The sequence below is a fragment of the Saccopteryx bilineata genome, chromosome 2 (genome assembly GCF_036850765.1).
Source record: "Saccopteryx bilineata isolate mSacBil1 chromosome 2, mSacBil1_pri_phased_curated, whole genome shotgun sequence".
NCBI classification, from domain to species: domain Eukaryota; kingdom Metazoa; phylum Chordata; class Mammalia; order Chiroptera; family Emballonuridae; genus Saccopteryx; species Saccopteryx bilineata.
Genome location: NC_089491.1, coordinates 322,559,355 through 322,585,912, shown reverse-complemented (window position 1 = coordinate 322,585,912; position 26,558 = coordinate 322,559,355). Strand labels below are relative to the sequence as shown.

The 26,558-nt window shown below is 39.3% G+C and overlaps 1 protein-coding gene across 2 annotated transcripts; it reads right to left on the bottom strand.

The window, feature by feature from the left end:
• Positions 1-8,600: 8,600 nt before the first annotated feature.
• CAV2 (caveolin 2) lies at positions 8,601-16,168 on the bottom strand. 2 transcript variants are annotated; one of them, XM_066262154.1, is made up of 3 exons: positions 15,854-16,145; positions 15,321-15,508; positions 8,601-10,489 (listed from the first exon to the last, which is right to left on the bottom strand). In XM_066262154.1, the coding sequence occupies exons 1-3, from the start codon at positions 16,001-16,003 to the stop codon at positions 10,339-10,341; spliced, it is 489 nt and encodes a 162-aa protein (XP_066118251.1). In that variant the 5' UTR covers positions 16,004-16,145; the 3' UTR covers positions 8,601-10,338. The 2 variants fall into 2 exon arrangements, with proteins under 2 accessions (XP_066118251.1, XP_066118252.1); XM_066262155.1 differs by lacking the exon at positions 15,321-15,508 and having other exon boundaries at positions 15,854-16,168.
• Positions 16,169-26,558: the final 10,390 nt, after the last annotated feature.

Genomic DNA, 26,558 nt, shown 5'->3' with positions numbered 1-26,558 from the left:
CAGCAATCCTTATGGCAGGACAGCAGTGATTTTGGTAGACAAATCTTCAAAAAAAATAAATGTTAAATAATTTAAAATATAGAATGACATTATTTTGGGTAGACATGTCACAGTAAAAAAGACTTAAAACAATTATAAATCTAGCCATATATTGTGACAGTTTCACAATCAACTGAAGAGTGAAAAGCCAATGAATTAACTATTATATCACATTTATAGTACAGCCACCCTGTAATTGATAGAAAACTCACGATGCTAAAAAAATCCTTGGACTGAGCAAAGCGGTTTGCATGTCGACAGCTCAGTCTTCATTCTTCTGCAGCTTCAGAAAACAAGGAGCTAGAAAGCTCCCGAGAGAATTTTATTTTTAGTTCAATTCTTTCATTAAAGAAAATTGAGACCCCCGAGATTAACCCATTTGCAGGAGGTGACACACCTCCGTAATGGCAGTGCTGGGGCTGGAATCCAGACACTTGATCTTGGGGGGAGGCTGTAATTACAGTCCAGCTGCTACCCAAGATGGCCTCTAAATAAATTCACGGGGTGTGGATGATGATTGAAAAGAAGGACTTTTGAGATGATGTCAGAGTAATGGCAGGGTAGGAAGCGATACCGATAAATCTCCCCCAAAACTCAACAAGATCTTCAACCAGAAACAGAAAAACCTATACTTGGAGCTTCCAGATGCTTCACAATACACCCAAAGGTATGATTGAGTGAAAAATTGGCTAAATATATAACCAAACCCCAAAGGAAATAGGGAGTAAGAAATGCTCCGCCTTCCTCACTAACCTAAACAGGGCGGCTTTCTCTGGTAACTGTGAATATAGAAACTGAGGCGGGCAAAGGGGGTGAATAGATCCAGGCCGCCGCGGCACAAACGGCCGAACCAGGCTGTGGCACGGAGATCCAAGCCGAGGAAAAACTGATCCTGTGGCAACCCAGGCAATACAAGCTAACACTCGCGCCAAACCCAAACAAAGAAAGAAAAGCAGAGCGGCCATTTTACCCGGTCTCCAACTCTCTACCGGTCTTACTCTCTCCTCTCCTTGAACTACACTACCCATAAGTGTTACATCTCCCATTATCTTTTCTCTTCTCTTCCTTTCTCTCTATGAGGGTTGCACTCCAAAACCCTTAACTCTCTCTCTCTCTCTCTCCTTTCTTTTTTCTTCTTTTAGTGGTTCCCTCTTTTTTTCTCTCTCTCTCTTTCTTTTCTCCCTCTATATTAGTTTCTTACTTTCTCCTTTACATCTCCTCTCATTCAAACCTCAATAACAAACAAATTATCTTATCTGGGACTCAAACCTATGTTTGTGGCATTTTGAGGGGTTTTTACTTCACCTTTTTAACTCACTAGCAGTGCTCCCATCCCTGGCTCTCCATATTATCTAGTTCTTGTTCCACTAAATACAATAGTAATTTTTAATTTGTCCCCCCATTTTTCCGTTTTCCTCTTATTCCTCTCATCATAACTCTTAGACAACCAACACCTAAAAGCAAATCATTTTATTTTTGACCCAAATTTTTTCCTTATTTGCTTTTTGTGGGTCCATACGCTCTTTTTTTTTTCTTTTTTCTTTTTTTTTTTCCTTTTTTTTTTTTTGCCCCTTTATTACTTTTCCCCAATTCAGGCCCTCCATCACAGGCATTGTTTGTTATAATTCACAGTCCACCACAAGATTTTCTCAAGAAAGAGGGGAGAGGAGAGGAGAGGAAAAAAGGAGGGGGGGAATAATTTCCTTTTTTTTAAAATTTTTATTTTATTTTATTTTTCTTTATTTCATTATTAATTTTTTTAAAAAAAAAACAACTCTTTTCGATTTTTTATTTTTTTTATTTTTTTAAACTTTTTATTCTTTATTAAATCTCATTAATACTATCAACAAAATCACCCTCAGATGCCATTAAGGAAGAGAAAATTGAATATCATGGATACAAAAGAAAGAGGTAACACAGCTAGATGAGGAAAAATCTATGGAGAAAAAATTTAATATATTGAAAACCTTGGAGCTAAATGACAGAAAATTCAAGATAGAAATCCTAAAAATCCTCCGAGATATACAAGAAAACACAGAAAGGCAATTTAGGGAGCTCAGAAAACAACTCAATGAACACAAAGAATATATGTCCAAGGAAATTGAAACTATAAAAACAAATCAAACAGAGATGAAAAACTCAATTCACGAACTGAAAAACGAAGTAACAAGCTTAGCTAATAGAACAGGTCAGATAGAAGAGAGGATTAGTGAAATAGAAGACAAGCAACTTGAGGCACAACAGAGAGAAGAAGAAAGAGACTCAAAAATTAAAAAAAATGAGATAGCCCTATCTCCATCAAAGAATTATCTGACTCCATCAAAAAGAATAACATAAGAATAATAGGTATATCAGAGGGAGAAGAGAGAGAAAATGGAATGGAGAACATACTCAAACAAATAATAGATGAGAACTTCCCAAGCCTGTGGAAAGAACTAAAGCCTCAAGTTCAAGAAGCAAACAGAACTCCAAGTTTTCTTAACCCCAACAAACCTACTCCAAGGCATATCATAATGAAATTGACACAAACCAACAGCAAAGAAAAAATTCTCAAGGCAGCCAGGGAAAAGAAGAATACAACATATAAAGGAAGACCCATTAGATTATCATCAGATTTCTCAGCAGAAACTCTACAAGCTAGAAGAGAGTGGACCCCAATATTTAAAGTCCTGAAAGAGAGGAACTTTCAGCCACAAATACTATACCCATCAAAGCTATCCTTCAAATATGAAGGAGAAATAAAAACATTCACAGATACAGAAAAGATGAGGGAATTTATCATCAGAAAACCCCCACTCCAGAAATTACTAAAGGGGGTTCTCCAATCAGATACAAAGAACAAAAAAAAGAAAGCCACAAGTAAAAGCTCCAAAAAGAACACAATAAAACCAAATTTAAACTGTGACAAAAACAAAAAGAAAGAGGGGGAGAAGATGGAGATTAACAGTAGCAAAGGACGATGGAGTGCAAAAGTACTCACAAAATAGTTCGCTACAATGAACAGGGTAGGGACCCTGTTCATTACTCAAAGGTAACCACCATTGAAAAAACCACCACAGAAGCACATGAGATAAAAAAGATAGCAACAGAGGAAAGATGTATGGAATACAACCAAATAAAAACAAAAGATAGAAAAACAAAAGAGAAGGATCAAACAAGACACAAAACTAACAGAAAGCAAGATATAAAATGGCAATAGGGAACTCACAAGTATCAATAATTACACTAAATGTAAATGGATTAAACTCACCAATAAAAAGGCACAGAGTAGCAGAATGGATTAAAAAAGAAAATCCAACTGTATGCTGCCTACAGGAAACTCATCTAAGTAACAAGGATAAAAACAAATTCAAAGTGAAAGGCTGGAAAACAATACTCCAAGCAAATAACATCCAAAAAAAAGCAGGTGTAGCAATACTCATATCGGATAATGCTGACTACAAGACAGGAAAAGTACTCAGAGACAAAAATGGCCATTTCAAAATGGCTAAGGGGACACTGAATCAAGAAGACATAACAATTCTTAATATATATGCACCAAACCAAGGAGCACCGAAATATATAAGACAGCTACTTTTGTCTTAAAACAAAAACTGACAAAAATACAATCATACTTGGAGACCTCAATACACCGCTGACGGCTCTAGATCGGTCATCCAAACAGAGAATCAACAAAGACACAGTGGCCTTAAACAAAACACTAGAGCACCTGGATATGATAGACATCTACAGGACATTTCATCCCAAAGTGACTGAGTATACATTTTTCTCCAATGTACATGGATCATTCTCAAGAATTGACCATATGTTGGGCCACAAAAACAACATCAGCAAATTCAGAAAAATTGAAGTTGTACCAAGCATATTTTCTGATCATAAAGCCTTGAAACTAGAATTCAACTGCAAAAAAGAGGAAAAAAATCCCACAAAAATGTGGAAACTAAACAACATACTTTTAAAAAATGAATGGGTCAAAGAAGAAATAAGTGCAGAGATCAAAAGATATATACAGACTAATAAAAATGACAATACGACATATCAGAATCTATGGGATGCAGCAAAAGCAGTGATAAGAGGGAAGTTCATATCGCTTCAGGCATATATGAACAAACAAGAGAGAGCCCAAGTGAACCACTTAACTTCACACCTTAAGGAACTAGAAAAAGAAGAACAAAGACAACCCAAAACCAGCCGAAGAAAGGAGATAATAAAAATCAGAGCAGAAATAAATGAATTAGAGAACAGAAAAACTATAGAAAAAATTAATAGAACAAGGAGTTGGTTCTTTGAAAAGATCAACAAAATTGACAAACCCTTGGCAAGACTTACCAAGGAAAAAAGAGAAAGAACTCATATAAACAAAATCCAAAATGAAAGAGGAGAAATCACCACGGACACCGTAGATATACAAAGAATTATTGTAGAATACTATGAAAAACTTTATGCCACTAAATTCAACAACCTAGAAGAAATGGATAAATTCCTAGAAAAATACAACCTTCCCAGACTGAGTCAAGAAGAAGCAGAAAGCCTAAACAGACCTATCAGTAGAGAAGAAATAGAAAAAACCATTAAAAACCTCCCCAAAAATAAAAGTCCAGGCCCTGACGGCTATACCAGCGAATTTTATCAAACATTCAAAGAAGACTTGGTTCCTATTCTACTCAAAGTCTTCCAAAAAATTGAAGAAGAAGCAATACTTCCAAACACATTTTATGAGGCCAACATAACCCTCATACCAAAACCAGGCAAGGATGGCACAAAAAAAGAAAACTACAGACCAATATCTCTAATGAATACAGATGCTAAAATACTAAACAAAATACTAGCAAATCGAATACAACAACATATTAAAAAAATAATACATCATGATCAAGTGGGATTCATCCCAGAATCTCAAGGATGGTCCAACATACGTAAAACGGTTAATGTAATACACCATATCAACAAAACAAAGAACAAAAACCACATGATCTTATCAATAGACGCAGAAAAGGCTTTCGATAAAATACAACACAATTTTATGTTTAAGACTCTCAACAAAATGGGTATAGAAGGAAAATATCTCAACATGATAAAGGCCATATATGATAAACCATCAGCTAACATCATATTAAATGGCACTAAACTGAAGGCTTTCCCCCTTAAATCAGGAACAAGACAGGGTTGTCCACTCTCTCCACTCTTATTTCATGTGGTACTAGAGGTTCTAGCCAGAGCAATCAGACAAGACAAAGAAATAAAAGGCATCCATATCGGAAAAGAAGAAGTAAAGGTATCACTTTTTGCAGATGATATGATCCTATACATCGAAAACCCCAAAGAATCCACAAAAAGACTACTAGAAACAATAAACCAATACAGTAAGGTCGCAGGATACAAAATTAACATACAGAAGTCAATAGCCTTTCTATATGCCAACAATGAAACAACTGAGAAGGAACTCAAAAGAATAATCCCCTTCACGATTGCAACAAAAAAAATAAAATACTTAGGAATAAACATAACAAAGAATGTAAAGGACTTATATAATGAAAACTATAAACCATTGTTAAGGGAAATCGAAAAAGATATAATGAGATGGAAGAATATACCTTGTTCTTGGCTAGGAAGAATAAATATAATCAAGATGGCTATATTACCCAAAGCAATATACAAATTTAATGCAATTCCCATCAAACTTCCAATGACATTTTTTAAAGAAATAGAGCAAAAAATCATCAGATTTATATGGAACTATAAAAAACCCCAAATAGCCAAAGCAATCCTAAAGAAAAAGAATGAAGCTGGGGGCATAACAATACCTGACTTCAAACTCTATTATAGGGCCACGACAATCAAAACAGCATGGTATTGGCAGAAAAATAGACACTCAGACCAATGGAACAGAATAGAAAGTCCAGAAATAAAACCACATATATATAGTCAAATAATTTTTGATAAAGGGGCCAACAACACACAATGGAGAAAAGAAAGCCTCTTCAATAAATGGTGCTGGGAAAACTGGAAAGCCACATGCAAAAGAATGAGACTGGACTACAGTCTTTCCCCCTGTACAAAAATTAACTCAAAATGGATCAAAGATCTAAACATAAGACCTGAAACAATTAAGTACATAGAAGAAGACATAGGTACTCAACTCATGGACCTGGGTTTTAAAGAGCATTTTATGAATTTGACTCCAATGGCAAGAGAAGTGAAGGCAAAAATTAATGAATGGGACTACATCAGACTAAGAAGTTTTTGCTCAGCAAGAGAAACTGATAACAAAATAAACAGAAAGCCAACTAAATGGGAAATGATATTTTCAAACAACAGCTCAGATAAGGGCCTAATATCCAAAATATACAAAGAACTCATAAAACTCAACAACAAACAAACAAACAATCCAATAAAAAAATGGGAAGAGGATATGAATAGACACTTCTCCCAGGAAGAAATACAAATGGCCAACAGATATATGAAAAGATGCTCATCTTCTTTAGCTATTAGAGAAATGCAAATCAAAACGGCAATGAGATACCACCTCACACCTTTTCGATTAGCTGTTATTAGCAAGTCAGGTAATAGCAAATGTTGGAGAGGCTGTGGAGAAAAAGGAACCCTCATACACTGTTGGTGGGAATGTAAAGTAGTACAACCATTATGGAAGAAAGTATGGTGGTTCCTCAAAAAACTGAAAATAGAACTACCTTATGACCCAGCAATCCCTCTACTGGGTATATATCCCAAAAACTCAGAAACATTGATACGTAAAGACACATGCAGCCCCATGTTTATTGCAGCATTGTTCACAGTGGCCAGGACATGGAAACAACCAAAAAGCCCGTCAATAGATGACTGGATAAAGAAGATGTGGCACATATACACTATGGAATACTACTCAGCCATACGAAATGATGACATCGGAACATTTACAGCAAAATGGTGGGATCTTGATAACATGATACGAAGCAAAATAAGTAAATCAGAAAAAAACAGGAACAGTATTATTCCATACATAGGTGGGACATAATAGTGAAACTAAGAGACATTGATAAGAGTGTGGTGGTTACGGGGGGGAGGGGGGAATGGGAGAGGGATAGGGGGTGGGGAGGGGCACAAAGAAAACAAGATAGAAGGTGACAGAGGACAATCTGACTTTAGGTGGTGGGTATGCATCCTAATTGAACGACAAGATAACCTGGACTTGTTATCTTTGAATATATGTATCCTGATTTATTGATGTCACTCCAGTAAAAAAATAAAATTATAAAAAAAAAAAAAAAGAGGGACTTTTAAAGTTCTTTGAAACTATAAAGAGAATTTTGAAAAGTCAGACATCTGCTTTATTATTCGAAGTTGGTCAATTTTCCAGGTAAAAAACAATAAGAAAATCTATGCCAATATCAGCAGTTATTTTTTACATACTCACTGTCAAAAATAATTTTAAACTCTAGTCTGGCTTCATGGTACCAGTATCCAAGAACATGTGATTTATATTGCTTTACTTTCTTATTTAAAAAATTGAAAACAGAAATATCAGTTTATTTAGGATTAGCCAGAGACATTATTTTATGAATAGGATGAAATATGGTGTGTTTTTGGACAAACATTCCATACTATTCATCAAATGATAGAAAAATTAGTAGGGAAGGAACTTCTTTAAGTCCTGAGGAAACCCAGAATTAAATTACCAATCTCATAATTTTCACCAACACATTCATGAATAAGCAATAACATGTATTTTTTTCTAGTATGAGTTTTTAATAGAGTAAATTAGTTTGAAAAGGTTCTTTATTGATCAGTTCTATATTTAATATAAGAAAGGCAATGACTGCTTCAATGGGTTTTTAGAAGTTTATTATGAATATTAGGAAAGTCTCCTGAGCAGTCACTTCTCACCGAAATCTAGCAAAAATAACATATTTGCACATGAAACCTGGGTCCCCTTGGTATAAAATTTCAATCTTTGAAATAGCTAAAAATTCATTTTGTAGCTATTCAGAAATAAGGAGGTCATATGTCTCATTTGTTAAAAGTTAATAGGTTTTGTTATATGACCATGTATATCTTTCTTTCTCTTTTCTTTCTTTTTTTCTTTCTTTCTTTCTTTCTTTCTTTCTTTCTTTCTTTCTTTCTTTCTTTCTTTCTTTCTTTCTTTCTTTTTTTTTCTTTCTTCTTTTTGTGAGAGACGCAGGGACAGAGAAACAAAGAGACAGGGATATTGAACTGTTCCTATATATGCCCTGGCCAAAGATTGAACAAGCAACCTCTTCACTTTGGGATGATGCTCAAACTCACTGAGAGACCCAGCCAGGGTTTTATTTTTTATGTATTGATTGATTTTTAGAGAGACAGAGAAAGAAAGGAAGAGGGGAGAGGGAAGGGAACATTTGTTTGTTGTTCCACTCGGTCATGAGCATTTGTTGGTTGCTTCCCATGTGTGTCCTGACTAGGGATTGAACCTGAAACCTTGTCATTTCCAGAGGATGTTCTAACTGACTAAGCTAACCAGCCAGGGCCTATATTTTGAATTTAAAACTTGTCAAAAGCTTTTTGAAAAGATAGGAGCTTATAAGTTATTTAAATAGATATTTTATTAATCAAATATTTTAGCCAATCAACATATCCAAATATCTTTTAAGAACACTTTAAATACAAGGTAAAATTAATTATAAAGTCATGAGACTGAGTGACCTTTTTAACTAACATAATAAAATCTATACAGTCAAATGAGTGGTAATGATTATGAGGGTTTTTTCTAAAGATGCTATAATGGCCTAAGACAGTTTTAAAAGTCTCTTTTAAGAAACATACAAGTTTCATAATTTAATTATTCATTTACTTTGGTCCCCAATAGTATTCCAGTTTGACCCTCCTTTATTTTGCTAGTCCCGGCAATTTGGAAAAATAAAATTAATCTTTGAATGAAAATTTGTCATCTATAAAGATATTCAAAGGAATGTTAATTCTGGTTTTTATAGCAATTCTCAAATTTCAGCATTTTACACTTTGGAGATGTTTGTTTAAATTATAATAACCACTCACATCATAGACATTGTTTATAAATGCTATCATATTGGAATAATGAGATTTTTAAAACAAGAGCAACTCATAACATTAAAATAGGATTCTACAATTCAAAATGATAAGAAAAATTCTATATCATGTAACAAAACTCATATTAGACAATATTGAAAGGTATAGCCGTTAGTGTTTAATTTATATATAACAGCTCAGTAGCATGGACCCAACAAATTGACATCTTTCTTGAAAATCTCTCTACAGGAATCGCTAGTTGAAATCATACTATGCTGTCAGAAATAGCCTTTATTGTAAAATGTTATTAAATAGCACCAATTAGGAATTGCAGCGCACAGATTTAATTTCTAAATACAAGAGAGAAAGCATTTCCTAGACAAAATAAGAATTAGTTACAGGTTATTTTAAGATCACAACCAGGTAAAAATTCATTATAAAACATTTCAAGGCCCTGCTTGGAAAAGTTATAAAGAAAAGCCAGTATATTGCTCTTTTACACTCTGTTCCCAAAGAAGACACAAATTCTTACAATAATCACGACAGCACAATCTCAGCAATGACGCTCCCTGGGGGAGATATATTTACTCACTCTATATATTAGATCAACAAGAACACAAATATAATAAAAGTGCTTTAGAGCAATCTGATTAGAGCAACATTTACATTAAGTACAAAATATACAGTAAAGTGAAACATCTGTTAAATAGGACTGTAGATGAACAATACCTTATTTAAAGGAACACATTTGCATGACTCTATTTTCACATTTATTTTATTATATTATATAGACCCTATCACCACGGTATGCTTTCATTATTGCAATTTTTAGGATCTTTGTAAATCTTATCACATGACTTTATCTGCCAAGGTAATTTAAAAGTATCACCTCCAGAGTAAAAACAAAACAAAAAACAAAACCCAAGAAATCTCATATTCTCATGTGCAGCTGTCCACAAAAATCATTGTAGTATTTGACAGAAACATCCCTTGATCATTATAAATTCATCATGATAAAATGTATACTCGTGTACTAAAGCAGAAAGTGTTGTCAACCTATTGTAGAATTCTGGTTATAAAGGTAAGTATGAAATTCTTGGTTATTAATTAGAATAGCATTATTTGAAAAGATTTGCTAATAAAGATTTTTGAATGTGGTTGGCCATGTTAATAGTTCCCTTAATTAGAGTAGCCGGGGAATGAACAGAACAGCAGTGCTTTCACGTGGTAACACAGAAAAGTATTACAGTATCCCATCTCCAGACCCGGTCCAAGTGTTCAGTCGTGGCTCAGTTGAAAGCTGACAGAAGAGAAGATGCGTCCTACGCTGGTGCACAATGGCGTAATGACGACATCGGTCACACTCTTCCATATTGTCTGCACTGAAGGCAGGACCATGAGGCAGGTCTTCACAAAAGGCATTATAATCCTAGAAAGGAGGAAGGGATGTGTAAGGATTATGGTGTTACCGAATAAGGCCACTGACATGCTAGAAAAGATATAATAATGGCCCAGTTCACCTAAATTTGGTTGAACTTTGGAAACAAACAAATAAAAGAGACCCACATAGTGATAAGATGCACAGAAAATATGTTACTTCAAAAATAAGCAGGCATGTAGATGATAAAGAGAAATTTTTTTCTATAGGTGGCATGCTCTCTGAATCAGTAAAGCAAAATTATTCAAACAGTACATTTATCTGACGTCTGCACTTAAATATTAACCTGCCCAACTCTCCATATTTCCCTGGGGTTCTGCTTCCTGGTAGCCTTTCCTGTTGCCTTATTCCACTTCTGCCCCCGTGGTCCAGGCTGGGTTGGATGATGATGATGACGATGATGATGATGATGATGATGTGTGTGTGTGTGTGTGTGTGTGTGTGTGATTCTAACATACTAAAACAAACTTCTTAATCCTCCAATTTATCAAAAGGTATCATATAGACATATTTCTGTCTTTCCTACTAGAATGGCAGTTCTCTAAGTGAGGACAACCGTGACCCTTGGTAAATGTTTGCAGTGAATTGAACTTAGCATGCTACTACGGCTTCTATTTTTAATTTCTCATAGCAATTACATACACTGAAGCGAGCTATGTGGCATAGTTAAAGGGGCCCTGCACTCATGTCAGAACTCTTAGACTAAAACTTGACTGAACAGAAATTATTTTTTTCACAAACATTATTTTTTTAGATAATTACATACTCGTAAGTAATCTTCTGATTAATGTTTTCTGTTGAAGTAGTGCTCTTTGAGCACAAGAGTATTTATGAATTCTCAGGTCTTGCTAGTAGTTGCATTGGTATTTTTATTATTACCTTAGGTGGGCACAAGGAAGTAAGGTTGATCTTCTGGATTTGCTATTAAATATGACTTAAATAAAGGTCTGTTGTACTCAGTCCGAAGGGAAGGGAAGACAGGCGACCGTCTGATTGAGATATTTTTGGAACACTGAATTATTCATATTGACTGTTTACTACACAGATTAAACTTATCTTGTGTTTTGTTCTAAGTGTTAAACACTTGAAGCAATCTTTAAAAATGATTAATTACTAGGTATTTCAGTGCTAAATAGTTGAATAGAGACCTGAATGATGGAAACTTTTGACTTCTTATTCCATTATGTTTCTCATTCTAAGTTTGGCTTTGGGTAAATCACTGTAATTAAAGTATGAACTGGACAACTGACAGACTGGCTACCAGGATTTAGATTATTATGCACCCTTAAAATGTCCAAATGATGCTGTCATTATTTAAAAAAAAAGAAAACTATTTTGTAGTCAGAATATAAAATGAAAATTATAATGAAATAATCTCAAATTGACATACTACCAGACTTAAGTTTAGATAGGAAAGCTTTCTAACCAAATCCACTTCACTCAGAATATAATTAACTTTCCTTTGTTCATTAGACTAAGAAATTTTCTAGCCCCGTAATTCCTTAGATGTTCATGTCCTAAGATGCGATTAAGCTTGGGACAAAAGTTGATTTTCCAGTTTAGCAGACTGCAACAGCTCACATTTGAGGACTTCAGTTCATAGGATGTGGTGCATTTATTTTAATGTTGTTTTAAGTTACAGTACTGTTCTCTCACTTTGATTCCAAAGGTCCAATGATCCTCTGATATCAAACCGTGTCCTCAACATCCCAAACAGTACCCCCTCAGAAGCGACAGGCAATTTGGAATGACATAAAACTTGGCTGAGGCTCAATGTGGCCAACCAAACACTTCTTAAATAAATCTTATAATTTATAAGATTATCAATTTCTCCATTGGATAATAAAGCCCTTAGACAGAGACTTTTATTTAGTCTTGTATTAACTATAGTGTCATGCAGACTGTACCGTCATGGCAATTTACTATATTTAAAACTCTTTTGGAAAATGAGACAGATACTACTGCATTCCCATCAGTAGAACCAGGTATTTGAATTGTATCCCCGCCAAAATAAGGGGTTGGAGAACTTCAGCTATATTTCTTTGGTATGATTTACTTAGGACCAATAACCTGCAGTTGCCATGTGGTGGCTATCTCAGTCTGACTGTGGTGTGGAGTCAGACCAATTCCCTGGGTCCCCTGGCCTGGGATACAATATCATCACACTGAATTCAGCGTGCTTTTTGTTGTTGTTGTTGTTTGTTTGTTTTTTAAGAATTTAAAAATCAGATCCATTGTCATGATGTGATATGGTTGGAAGATGTATTACTTCATGTTTTCATAGCTTTGGTCAAATACACTCTGCCAAAAAAAAAGAAAAGAAAAGAAAGAGAGCAAAAAAGAGAAGGATAGAGAGGGGGAGAAAGTTCCTAACACAGCTTTACTCTTCTCTAAGGTTTCTCCTTGGTTCATTCTATGTCATGTAGTCGATGAGTGATCAATCTATTTTATCAAGGTAGAAACTAACTTTTGAGCATTTTTGTTTGAAGTTACTCTTCTAACTTGCAATCACAGCTCCCTGATGCCAAATGTATGATGGTTAAATATTAATGCCCCAGGTGAGTGTAATTTGGAAAACAAGCTGAAGTTAAACAATACATTTGATGTGGCTGAAAGAAGGGCTTGATGACTCACAGTTGGAAGCTACACAACAATGCTGGCTGTTCTCGGGAGGGCCAGGTGGGGAGAGCAGCATGCGCTTCAGTGTAGGTTTACTTGTCTCTTTCCACCATTTAGAAAATGAAAACCTGTTTGTTTTCAGTTCTTCCATAAGCGCTTTAGCAGAACCTAGCTTTGCTGGCTATAAACATGGCACTCGATATTTCCAAATAGCTTCATAGCCAACGTTTCACAATATGCTCCGTGGTCACTGCGTTTTGCACAGTTTTGTAAGTATGAAAACTAACAGTTTAGATGACTGGTTTTAATTAATAAAGAATTCACAATTTTCTATGCTGACTTAGGTATCTTTTAAAAAAAAAATCCATGCACTATGGACCATATTCTGTGGTCCACACAGGATACGGACCAACTATAACCTGCTGCTATACAAGGCAAAGGCTTCATGCCTTTGATGGTCTTTTAGCACTTTGCATGTAGTTTAGTTGTTTACAGTCTTTAGTGATCAAGTTGAAATTTTGTTCATTATTTATCCTTTATGTATTTGTTGATTTTTTGCTTTCCCTTTTCAGATTCTTTTCTCTCCTTTTGCACAGATGTGAGGGAGTCTCCTCAGCATCAACCTCTGTCCTGGCCAGCTGCTTGTGGTGCCCTGAGGAAGCTGAAGGCCGATCCTGCACTGTGGTCACCCTGGAGCCCAGGCCCAGAGCCCCCTGCACACATTAAGCACTCAATACATTTTCTTTGCTAAACTAAAATATTTAGCTAACTGACTAAAGAAATTGATTTGGGTCCCGGCCAGTTGAACCAGTGGTAGAGTGTTGACCCAGCTTGTGGAAGTGCTGGGTTTGATTCCAGGTCGGGGTACACAAGAGAGGCAACCATCTGCTCCTCCATCCATTCCCCTCCCCCTTCTCTCTCTCTTTCTTTCTCTCTCTTCCCCTCCTTCAGCCATGGCTTAATTGGTTTGAGCACGTTGGCCCTGGGCACTGTGGATAGCTCTGTCTAGCCTCCACCTAAGGCACTAAAAATATCTCAGTTGTGAGCATGGCTCCAGATGTGCAGAGCAACGGACCCAGACAAGGTTGCCAGATGGATCTTGGTCTAGGTGCATACAGGAGTATATCTCTGTATCTCCCCTACTCTCACTTTTTTTTTTTTTTTTTTTTAAAAAGGGAGAGAGAGAGAGAAAAAGAAATTGATTGGGATGATAAAAGCAAACGGAGAATAACTTTGTAACTTCTAATAAGGAACACACTGTAAGTTAGGAAAGATCTGAGGCATCTGGGGTTGTACATCTCCCCTGGACAGCTCTGAAGCATAGCGTAGCAGCTGCTGTGGGGCTGTGGATGGTCTGAGTGTCCTTCCCCTCAGAACAAAGTGGATATCTTGTAAAACAACAGCAAAGCTTCTTGGTAAAATATGACATTTTCCTTTAAAAATGTGTTAATACTTAAAACTGTTTTCCAAAGCTTTATGATGCATTCTGAGTGTGAATAAAGTTACTCAAAACACCCTACCAATGTCCAGTAGGTGTCTTTTATTTATTCTCCTTTTACCTAGAATTTTTCCTTATAGGTGAAAAAGTAATTTGGAAGCCTTCTCATTTCATTATCCTGCAGTTTGGATTTTCATTGATTTGGACTTATCCTGGCCATTTGAACCCCACCTGCAGGCCCCCCATGCTTGGAGCAGCCTCTCTATAGCACTGCTTAGCCAGATCTTACATCCCTCCTCCCCAGTGATATTGTCACTGGCATTCTGCTCAGAGAATACTTTTGTTTTACCTCAAGCACAGGTGGTGAATGAATAAAAGGTGCTGAAAAACATAAGAGCCCTGCCCAAAACCACAGGCACAAGTCCTAACACAGCCCTATGAGAGCAGCAGCCTGTGGCAGGAACCGGCCTCCAGGTCTCCACCTCACAGTCAGAGGAAAATCACACCCACCCGAGGACAGGACATTCCTTCTGCTGTCTAAACTCCTAACCCATCTATTTCCCCTCCCCCACCCCACCTGTGATTTATTCTGCTTCTAAAGAAAGCACACTGCCTTTCCAGACCTCCCCTTCTTGCTCTGTGTCAGGAACTGATGTGAGTTCCTCCCCCTGCAAGCCCGTCTGGGGGAGGTGGAGGGCAGGTGGCAGGTGGCAAAGAACATTCCTATGTTTCAGAAGCTAGTCCCTCCCAGTTGCCCCTTCTCACCAGATGTGCAGACAGCTGAGGGTAGCAAAGAGAATCCCCGCAGCAAAGGCCAGAGGGATGGCCAGGAACACTGTCAGGAACTTGTAAATCACATATTTGCTGACTTCAAAGAGGGCATGGCTGCAGATCCACACTTTGTCCAAGGAGTGCGTAGACTCGGGCTCTGCGATCACATCCTCGAAGTCCACCTGCAGAGACAAGACTCAGGGATCCTCCACGGACACCCAGCCCGCCACCCTGGGAACCAGGAGCTCTCAGCGCGGGAGAAGCAGCAGGGACTTGGCTGGGGTGGCCACTTTCCTTCTCTTAGGGTCACGGCTGGCGCACAGGAATTTGGCTCTGCATTCCCGGCCGCGCAGGCAGCCCGGGGCTGGCGGACTCCGGGTCCGGGACCCGCGGGGCGGACGGCGGCGAGGTGGGGGCCGGGGTTAGGTTCGGGGCGGGGGTGGAGGGGACGTCGCACGCCCAGGCCGGGCCGCCCGGGGCGCTGGGACTCGCCTCGGGTCCAGGTTACGGCCCACCCCGGGCTTCACCTTGAGATGCGAGTTGAGCCGGTTCGGATCCCGATCTGGGCCCGAGTTCGCGAACTTCTCAGGGTCGGCATAGTCGACGCCGCTGTGGCGGCTGTAGGCGTCGTCGTCCATGAAGAGCTGGACGTCCGCCTTCTCGGTCTCCAGCCCCATCGCGGCCTCGGTGCGCGGCGGTGGCAGCGGGCTGGCGGGGCGGCTCCGGGCCCGCTCCGCCTCCCGGCCCGGCCCGGCCCCGCCTCGCCCGCCCTGCGCCACCGGGCGCGGCCGCTTCCCGCCGCGGCCCCGACCCCGGAGCGACCCGAGCCCCGCCCCGCCCCGCCCCGCCGGCCGGGAGGGCGGGGGCGGTCGCGGCGGCGAGGTGGCTCCGGCCCCGCACCCCCCGCCCCGGCCCCCGGCCAGGAACGCGGGGAACCGTCCCAACCAGGCAGCCCGGCCGTCCCGGGCGGGAGGCGTGGCGCGGGGCGAGCCCCCCCCACACACACACACCCCGAGGGGCCGGAAGGCCCGGTCACCGCGCTGGACCGGGACGGGATGCCCTGACCACCCTGCAGGGAGGCCGCTGGGCGGGTTGGAGCGCGGATACGGGTCAGACGGTCTGTCGTCCTCTTTGGCTCTTCGGGTCACGGCTGCGGCGCACATCGGGACCTCAGCTGCCTCCTTATGAAATGGGAGAAATGGTACCTGTCACGTGAAAACTAAATAAGTTAATTTCTGTTAAACCCTTAGAGGGTCCCTAAGATACAGCGTGCTCCGAAACCACGTTGTTGCTGTTGCACTGAGATTAGAATCCTCGACACCCCTGATGGCCGGGCTGCCCCGCGTGCATGCCAGGTGACTCCGCAAGCCAGCCAGGTGTCCCAGGCCCTCAGTGTATGAGGCGATGGAGTTGGGTGGGTGAGCCTGTGGGTGAGCCTCCTGCCCCTAGGAGTTTGTACCTCCAGGCTAGGAAGGAAGGTCTGATCCCTCCCTCTCTCAAAATTATAACTCAAGTTTCCTTTGACTCAGACTCCGTTCAAAAATTCCTGGCAGTCACATCTGCAACTGCTTTGTTGGAACTGGGGGACAAACCCTTAGCATAAAAGTCGCAGTGCAAAAGATGAACCTGCCTGCAGACCACTCACTCAGAGCTTTTAGAAAGGAGAGGTTTGCGTGTTCATAAAGGGTTAGAGGTCTGGTGTACTTAGACGTGTTTGTGGAGAGGGAAAAGGGTCCTGGCCTGGAGGGGTTGCCTGCAGCTTGTGCAGGGCTAAAACACCGCAGGAACACAGTAAATGCTACTGACTACAGTGCTTTTGGAACTCACTGCACGTACCAAATCCCCTTGTGTGAGCTGGATTTGAAGAATTACCTCTTCCAAATGAAAATAGAGTGTTTGAAACAATAACAATTATGAAAACAGAACAAGATCTGAATTGGGAAAATAACTTGGAGCCCAAACTCAGTACTTCTAATGATTAAGTAAAAAGTGTACCTCCCGCTATGCTCCTTGGGGATGGCAGTGTTGAAACATTGCCCAATGTGACACTCGGAGCTCACACTTACTTACCCTGCCTGTCCTCTTCCAGAGGTGGACCTGCTTTCCCTCTTCCTTTTTTCTGACTTTTCTTTCCCATTTTATTTATGTTCAGTTACTTCCAAAGTGATGAGCTGGACATTCTCCTATTGCTTGCTCTGTCCTTCTCTACCTTCTTTATTCCCCCCCTCCCCCTGCAATTATGATAGTTGAGACTCTTCTAGAAAGTTTGCCCAACAAGTATTCACCAAAGTGAATGGAAGACTTTAATTTTTTTTATTTATTTTATTTTATTTTTTACAGAGACAGAGAGTGAGTCAGAGAGAGGGATAGACAGGGACAGACAGGAGCGGAGAGAGATGAGAAGCATCAATCATTAGTTTTTCATTGCGCGTTGCAACACCTTAGTTGTTCACTGATTGCTTTCTCATATGTGCCTTGACCGCGGGCCTTCAGCAGACCGAGTAACCCCTTGCTGGAGCCAGCAACCTTGGGTTCAAGCTGGTGGGCTTTTCCTCAAACAAGATGAGCCCACACTCAAGCTGGCAACCTCGGGGTCTCGAACCTGGGTCCTCTGCATCCCAGTCCAATGCTCTATCCACTGTGCCACCGCCTGGTCAGGCTGAATGCAAGACTTTAATCCTTAAGGAAATCTGTAATATCAGTTACTAGGAAATGGAAAACAAGTGAGTTTGCAGCTTTACAACATTTTGTAAAGGTTTATTTTTGTAAGGCCAGGAGCCGCCATTGTGGCTATTCACATGCAGGTTCGCATTGGATTCGAACAGTTGGTAAAGAAACAACGGAGCCAAAAACTGATGGGCCATTAGCTTTAATTCTAGCTTGCACCTGGTGGGCAAGTGTAAAGCCAGAAGCCACGGCCAGGGCCACTATCACAGCAGCCTGGCCCATGCAGGTTCGCATTGGATTTGGACAGTCGGTAAAGAAACAACGGAGCCACAAACTGGTGGGCCATAGTCTTTAATTCTAGCTTGCACCTGGCGGGCAAGTAAAAACACACACTGGGCTCCCAAACCCACTTACATTCAGTGCTCACAAAGCTACTGACTTATCCGAGTTTCCTAGAATCAAAGGTTTCTAGCTCACCAGCCTTATTCTCCTCAGTTCCCCATCTCCTTCCTTATCCCAGATACAAACTCTACACAAACTGGCATCTCACTCAGCACTCTGCCATCGTGGCTGCTTTTTCCTGGCCTACTCCACGTGGCCTCCTTCTGCTCTCTGCTCTGCTCTCTCCTCTAATGATAATCTCAGGAACCAAGAGCGCAAGCTCCCGTTCCGCCCCCATTTTATAGTGTAGATTCAAAACCTCTAATCCAATATACAAAATAGGGAAGTCTCTAATACAATGTCACTTCTCTGAGGCATGGTTGGATTGTACCGCCCCACATCAAAAAGGGTGGGAAAGGCTTAATCCCAAAACCAAGCCCCAGGCTACAAGGATTCTCAACACACATTAATATCACCTGGGCGACGGCCTCACGTGGGCAGCACCATCTTTAACAAAGTGAGCATAATACATTTTATCTGCCCAACAGCAAGTAAAAACACACACTGGGCTCCAAAACCCACTCACATTCAGTGCTCACAAAGCTACTGACTTATCCGTTTCCTAGAATCAAAGGTTTCTAGCTCACTAGACTTACTTACCTCTGCTCTCCATCTCCTTCTTTCTTCCTGTACAAACTCTGCATAAACTGGCTTCTCCCTCAGCACTCCACCATCTTGGCTGCTTCTCCTGGCCTCCTCCACGTGGCCTTTCTCTGCTCTCTGCTCTCTAATACTAATCTCAGGAACCGAGAGAGCAAGCTCTCGTTCTGCCCCTATTTTATAATGTAGAAATCAAAACCTTTAATCTAATATACAAAATAGGGAAGTTTCTAATACAAAGTCACTTATCTGGGGCATGATGGGATTGCACCACCCCACATCAAAAAGGGTGGAAAAGGCTTAGTCCTAAAACCAAGCCCCAGGCTACAAGCATCTTGCCTGCCCACAGCCCCGCACCCAACATACATTAATATCACCTGGGCGACGGGCTTCCATGTGGGCAGCGCCATCTTTAACAAAGTGAGAATAATATATTTTATCTGCCCAACAATTTTTCTTTAGATTATAACCTCAGATTTGAAGGAGTTTCATCCGAAGAAGAAAGTCATCCCTGAGTGTTAGAGGAGTCTGAAGCAGTGGCTGCATCAGGGCTTTGTTCATAATTATTTTTGCCCTCTGATTACATTTACATTTCTAGTGGGATTACTGAAACATTTGCAATTGTTTCACAAGTAATTGACTTAAAAAAATTTTTTTAGTCAGTGGCTAGGAAGCCAAAAGGAAAGTGAAATTAACATGATCTTAATGGGTTAGTTTAGGTTATAGATTTATCTGAAAAAAAAAAGTGATAGCCATCTTTGAAAAAATGTCTCTAAAACTTAAGTTAACAGAGACCCATCTAGGTTTGTTGCGTGTAGCATAGAATTTAAAAGAGTAGGATGCATACATGAGTTCATTCTTTTACACATTTGTTGTTGAACACCCTGCCCCCACAATGGGTTAAGTCTATGAGGTTCTTAATTTGATAAAATTCTTGTCCAATTCACCATTTTAATGCATAAGATTTTTGACAGGAGCTATCAGAATGATTTTGCTTATCTTACTAGTGAATGCTTAGAAAGTATTAGCTACTGTTGTTCTCAAGGAGTTTAAAGCAGTGATTCCACAGCAAAGGGCGTGTCTCCACTGACTGGAGGGGACACCTACCGGAAAGTGAGAACATAGGAAGTGGACTGGAGCTACTGGCTGAGCACATTCTGTTATCTCCCAGACCACAGGCTTACTCTCCAAATAAGCCTTCTTTAATTTTTTTTAAAAAAATTACCGTATGACCAAGGAAACTAAAAAAATTCATAATAAATCTATACTAATGCATTTATCTTCTAGCTGTTATCAAAACCTCTAACTAGACTGCTGGTTTTCAGAGGATATATTTATATATTTGAAGATGAACAACTTGATAATCAGTTAGTATTTGTGAGCAAGAGAGTTTATAATTATATTGTTCCTCATTATTCTCAGCAATGTGTTTAAGAAAGAAGGGTATTTATCTGATTAATTGAAAATATCATGTGAATGCTTTAATGAATAAAACTAATTTTTTCTCTTCTCTGTTTTTTCAAATTACAAATGTGTCATTTCTTTTCCCTGTATAGCTTACATACAATTTCAGGCAGGATCTGCCTTATGTAAATTGGTTATTAATGAAAATAATGACTTCTTGATTTCCCCATTATGGTTTGATAATATTTAAAGCATTAGGATTAGACAGGGTTTCTCAGCATTGGCACTGTTGATACTTTGGACCAGACCATTCTTTGTTGTTGGAGGGCTCTCCTGTGCTTTGCAGGATGTTTAACAGCATACCTGGCTTCTAACCACTAGACGCCAATAGCACTCCCAGTCATGACAACCCAGAATGTTTCCAGATGTTGCCAGATGTCCTCTGGGGGCCAGAATCACCCTTCCACTCCTTTCCTGGGCTCAGTCCATTGCATAAGACATTGCTGAAATCAAGATCCAACTGTCCATTTACAAACTCATGCTGAAATCTGAGAATTGTAATAACAATTTGTCAGACACTCCAGGGATTTTTAAAATTAAGCATAAGTATAATTGTTTGCTGTATAATATAGTATTTTTATTTTATTTTTGATGAAAGAAAGAGAGAGAGAGAGAGAGAGAGAGAGAGAGAGAGGGAGGGAGGGAGGGAGAGAGATGAGAAACATCAACTCATGGTTGTGGCACTTTAGTTGTTCATTGATTGCTTCTCATATGTGCCTTGACTGGGGCGGGGGGTTCAGTCCAGCCAGTGATCCCTTGATCATGTCAGCAACCTTGGGTTCAAGCCAGCGACCCTGGGGTCATGTCTATGATCTCATGCTTAAGCCGGGAACCTGCTCTCAAGTTTTCAATATGATGTTTGTATGGCAAGTAGTCGCCACTGTCGTGGCGTGCACATGCAGGTTCTCATTGGATTCAGGCAGACGGTAAAGGAAGTGTGGAGCCAAAAACTGGTGGGCCATTCCTTTATTAAAGTCTCACACTGGCCAATGAGTAACACACAGGGAAAACACTTCCCTCTTCATTCAGAGCTCACGAAGCCTTGATACATTCATTCTCTGGTTCCACAACCAGGAGAATTTTCTCTGGTTCCTCCTGGAATCAAAGGCCTCACCAGTCTCAGCGGAGCTCACAAAAGCCCCTCAGCTCTGGTCCCCCATCTGCACACCTTCTCCCTTCTCTGCACAAACTGGCTTCTTCTTTAGCACTCAGCATTCCCTCTGCTCTCCCTCTGCCAACATGGCTTCTCTCTCTCTGCTTCTTCCTTCTTCTTCTCTCTTTTTTCAACACTTCCTGGTATGAAAACTTCTTCTCCAGCAAACATTAGCAAAACAATGGCCCTTCCAAAGCAGGAAGGTAATTTGCAATTTCACAGATCACATATACCTGGCTCTGTCCAGACTCCAATGCAAACTATAAGCGAGCAAACATAAAAATTATATTTTACAAACTCATTTGACCAACAATGTTGGTATTGTTTGAGGGATACATATACTTTTTAAGGAGACCATTAAAAAGTACTTCTACACCCTGGCTACCTGCAGCCTCCACTTCCCTTACAAAGGCCAGGATGGTAATAATTCTACCTGGAAAAACAGAGATTTGGGACTTGTTGATTCCACTTCAGGACTGTAAAATTTAGACATTTTGATACTCTTTAACAACTGAATGGCTTTTTCAAGTTTTAGGTGACCTCCACAGAGAAGCCCATGGGCTTGTCAGCGGGCCAGCCAGCCAGATGCTGACCATGTCCTCTAAGTGTCCCTCCTCAGACTTGCTTGCTGTCAGCAATGGTTAAGCCTGAGAAATTTGGAAAGACCTACAGTGTCCTGTAGGATCCATTCTCTTTGGATAGTGGGCTTGGCTAAACCATTTTCTTGCATATCTCCTAATCCCCTAGTCTTTCTTCATCAATGTATCTTTTCATCTTCTTCTCCCTCCCCCCTTATCCTGCAATTATTCCCTCTCCAATGCACAGGACAAAGATGTTTAAAAGAACAGACGAAAAAAAATGTCTGTTATTAAACTTATTCAATAATTAACTTTTTGTGGAATTGTGCCAGCCAGAGAGTTTAATGGCATTTAATGAAAGTTTGTTCATTCTTTTTTTCTTACCTATCACTTGTCTTTTTGTCCACATTCTGAGTAAAATTAACCTTGTACCAGTGAACAAGGGAATTTTTAGTTTAATATTAAGGCACAATAGCTTTTTTGTAATTCGTGCCAATTTAATTTTCTGGCTGTTTCAAATAACACCTCTTTTCATGCACAAGAATTTTTAAAATTAACTGGTATTTGGGAATACTTGGCTCTTAAAAATAGATGGGAAAGAAGATACCTTCTAGAAAAGCCTGTATTCATAATTAGAGTTGATAAGGGAGGTCATTCCATTTTCATTTGAAACAATGCATGACAATTAATTTTAAATTTATTTTGTTTTGTTTTCTATAAGTAAAGGATGTTCCTGTTTCATCTTTTGAGTATTCTATTGCTTTCTGGAATACTGTATATAGAAATGAAACATTTCCATGGGACTTTGATATTTTATCTTTCCAGAACGTGAAATTGGCACTAATCAACTTTTGGTGAGCACTAGCTTTCAAGTGAAATTCTTAATAAGTACAACTTCCTTTATATTCAAATGGGAACATGTTTCTGCAAAGCTGTATAGTTAAATGTTTTCCAAATACCAACTGAAATGTTCACAATAAGATCACTAGTTACTAAAACATCAGAGCTGGAGGTGGTTTTCTTGATTTAGGGTTTTATTTTGGACAAAAATGTTATCATAGCTCAATGTGAAGCCGTTGCTTTCTCTAATAAGTCTTTTCACAAATATTGTTCTACTTCCATTTAGAGTAAATGTCAGTTTTAAAAGTAACATAGCTAATCTACATTGGTCAAGAGAAAAAAGGATGGGAATTCTTTGCTTCGCTCCATATTATTTTATTACAAATTTTTCAACCAATTGCATATTTCCAATAGAAGAAATAGGACAAGAACACAACACTTTGCACCTGGTTCTTGTCTATTTCTGTTTTGGTGTCTATTAGGTGACCTTCAATGTTTGAGAGGGTCACCTGGGGTCCAGAGCAAAGGGGACCCAGCTGCACAGAGCAGCTGGGAGTCTGGGATGTTGCCAAGGGGCTGGGCAGAATAATTTTTAGATTATATTTTCCTATCAATAAATATCTCGGAAGAATTTTGTTTCCAGACAGTTTACTAACGGAATGTCTATTTTTGTTCTGTGGTTACACGAAACTGTAAGGCAGATTTCAACACTACATAAAGGCATGAAATAGGTTAGACAACTTAGATGTCTGTATCAACACTGTCTGGGCCACTGAAGCTGAGGTACGCTCACTGTCTGCCAACCGCCGATTAGCCTGTAGCTTCCTTGTTTAGGACAGCGAGAGGTTTGGATCTGAAGGTAGATATTTAAAAGGTTATCCTATTAAATACATTATAAGTAGGACAATTGACATTCTAATGTGTCCAAATACGATAGTTCTTTTCTAATTAAACAATTATTTAAACAAATATGTGTCTTATTTCAAAGCAATTTTAGTAGATGTTTGAGTTATTAAAAAAAAAAAAGAAATCCTTCAAAGCATTCATAAAATTCTTATCATGCTGACCTCAGAAAAACAACAGAATTTTTATTAAAATATGTCTGTATGTATGTCACCATCTAACTTTTGGGAAATGATTACAATTACTTGCCAGACAAGAATTACTATTTTCCCCTTAATAGTGAATTAATATAAAATTATGCTTGTCACTTGTTATCACTCTGTATACATTCACATTTTACTAACAAGTATGTTTTTCTCCTGTCTAAAAACTATTGTGGTCATTGGAAATTCTTGGATAAACATGTCACTGAAAATAAACTTAGATAGCAAAGCACTTGGGTCCTGAAAAACTGCTCACTACTTTATTTGGAAATCATAGAATTTGCAGGATATTGCTGTAAAGGGCATGTTACTCAAATTACTTGGTTCTGAAGACTCTTACTTTGAAAGCAAAGTATTTCTGAAGGAGTAGGACACAAATAGCTAACTGTTTGGGCCAAAAATAGAGTTATTACTTTATCATTTTGCAAAATCCTATGCAATTTCACTATGTATAAACTGCAAGTTGTTTCATTAAAAATACAATAGAAGAAATGAAAGGTTACAAATGGAAGACTGTTAGATTTAAATGATTTATAACTGTAGGATGGCAATTATCAATCAGAGTTGGACTGTCCTTTAGGGAGAGATTAAAATATAGTTAAGTTCTTTTTAGGTGAGGGGGGATGCTTTAGGATATTAAAACCTACTTTATAAGCTCATACTCCTGCCACGGGTCTGTTTCCACTGTTTCTCCAGTCTTTTCTTTCTTCCCCCTTTATATTGAATTTATTGTGGTTAAACTGGTTAACAAAATTATAAAAGTTCCAGGTGCACAATTCCACAACATATCTCTGTACACTGTATTGTATGTTCACCACCCTAAGTCAAGTCTCCGTCCAGAACCATTTATCTCCCTCCCCACCATTCCCGTCTTCTCCTCCCCTCACCCCCTCTCCCGGCAATCACCACATTGTTGTCCATGTCTATGAGTTTTTTCACTTATTTTTTTGTTTGTTTGTTTTTGCTCAGTCTTTCCACCTCCCTCACCCAGCCATGCCCTGAGCTGTCTTGTTGGTTTGCTCTCTCCTGCCAGAGAAAGTGTTTCCATGATAGAACTGTTTCCCTTTTCCTCCCTTCCCTCCTTGTCCTTTCTCTTTCTTGCTTGATTTCTTACTCTCTTCCTTTCCAAAATGTTGTTTTTCCCAGTCACAGCCTTGCTCATTAACAATATCTCAGGGTTGAGGAGAATTTTAGAGGTTTTAGACCAATGATCATCCATCAATGAATTTTCATTAAGTGACCAAACAGGCTGTGTTGGAATATTTAGCAAAGGAAATTACTTTACAATATAAAGCAACCCAAATATGTTTGCTATATATTTCTTCATTATTTGCTCCAGTATTATCTATTTGAAATTTCTTTCTTTTCCCTCCCTCCCTCCCTCCCTCCCTCCCTCCCTCCCTCCCTCCCTCCCTCCCTTCCTTCCTTCCTTCCTTCCTTCCTTCCTTCTTTTCTTCCTTCCTTTTCTTCCTTCCATTCTTTTTTATTTTCTCTCTCTCTCCCCCATTAGTCTTCTTCTGCCCTATACAGTTTTATTAAAGTGTAGAATGTCATCACTTGACATGTTTGAAGGTAGATTTAAACATCAACCCCTGCCCCTAGATTCCTTCCTTTTGGTTGTTCTTCACATGTCACTATTTCCTAATGCTTCTTATAATTTTTTTTTTTTTTTTTTTGGTCACTGAACCTGTTTTGTGTCTCAAAAATTGCACTTAAAGTAAAACACTTGGTCTGAGTTCTGAGCAGTACATGGTAAACAGGCATACTACATTACCTTCTTGGTATTAATCTCTAGACTGATGTTTTTGGCTGCTTTATTCTAGTACTGATTCAATTTGCTCAATCGCATTGGATGGTGAAGATCTCTAAGTCTTCTATATTTATTTGAATATTGGGTATATTACACTGTTAATATAAATTAATTAATAATTAGAACTTAAAAGGATTACTACATCATTCCTGTTAAATGTTATCGTGCTTTGAGTTGTTTTCTTATTTCTGACAGTATTTTTAGTGCATTACTTTACTATTAATTTGCAAGTTTGCTTTCATCTTGATCCATAGTCATTGATAAAATGTTGAATAGGCAGAGTTAGAAACCGAGTCATGAAGCATTCCTATATAATGTGTATAAATACCATCCATGTGTTGGCACACCGTCGCTGGGGCACACCTGTACCTTTCTCCCCCTTTTTCCCTCAGGCATGTGTCTTTGTGTTTTTCTCCTAAACTTTAAGGATTCCCACCAGACTTGCAAACAGGGGAGCAGTGGGTAGTGGCAGCTCATCCTGAGCTAATCCCCTGAAACTGTCTTCAAGGGTTTTCTCCTTTTGCCTCCTAACTCATTTCCTGAGTCCATGCAGCTCAGTGGACTCACTTCTTC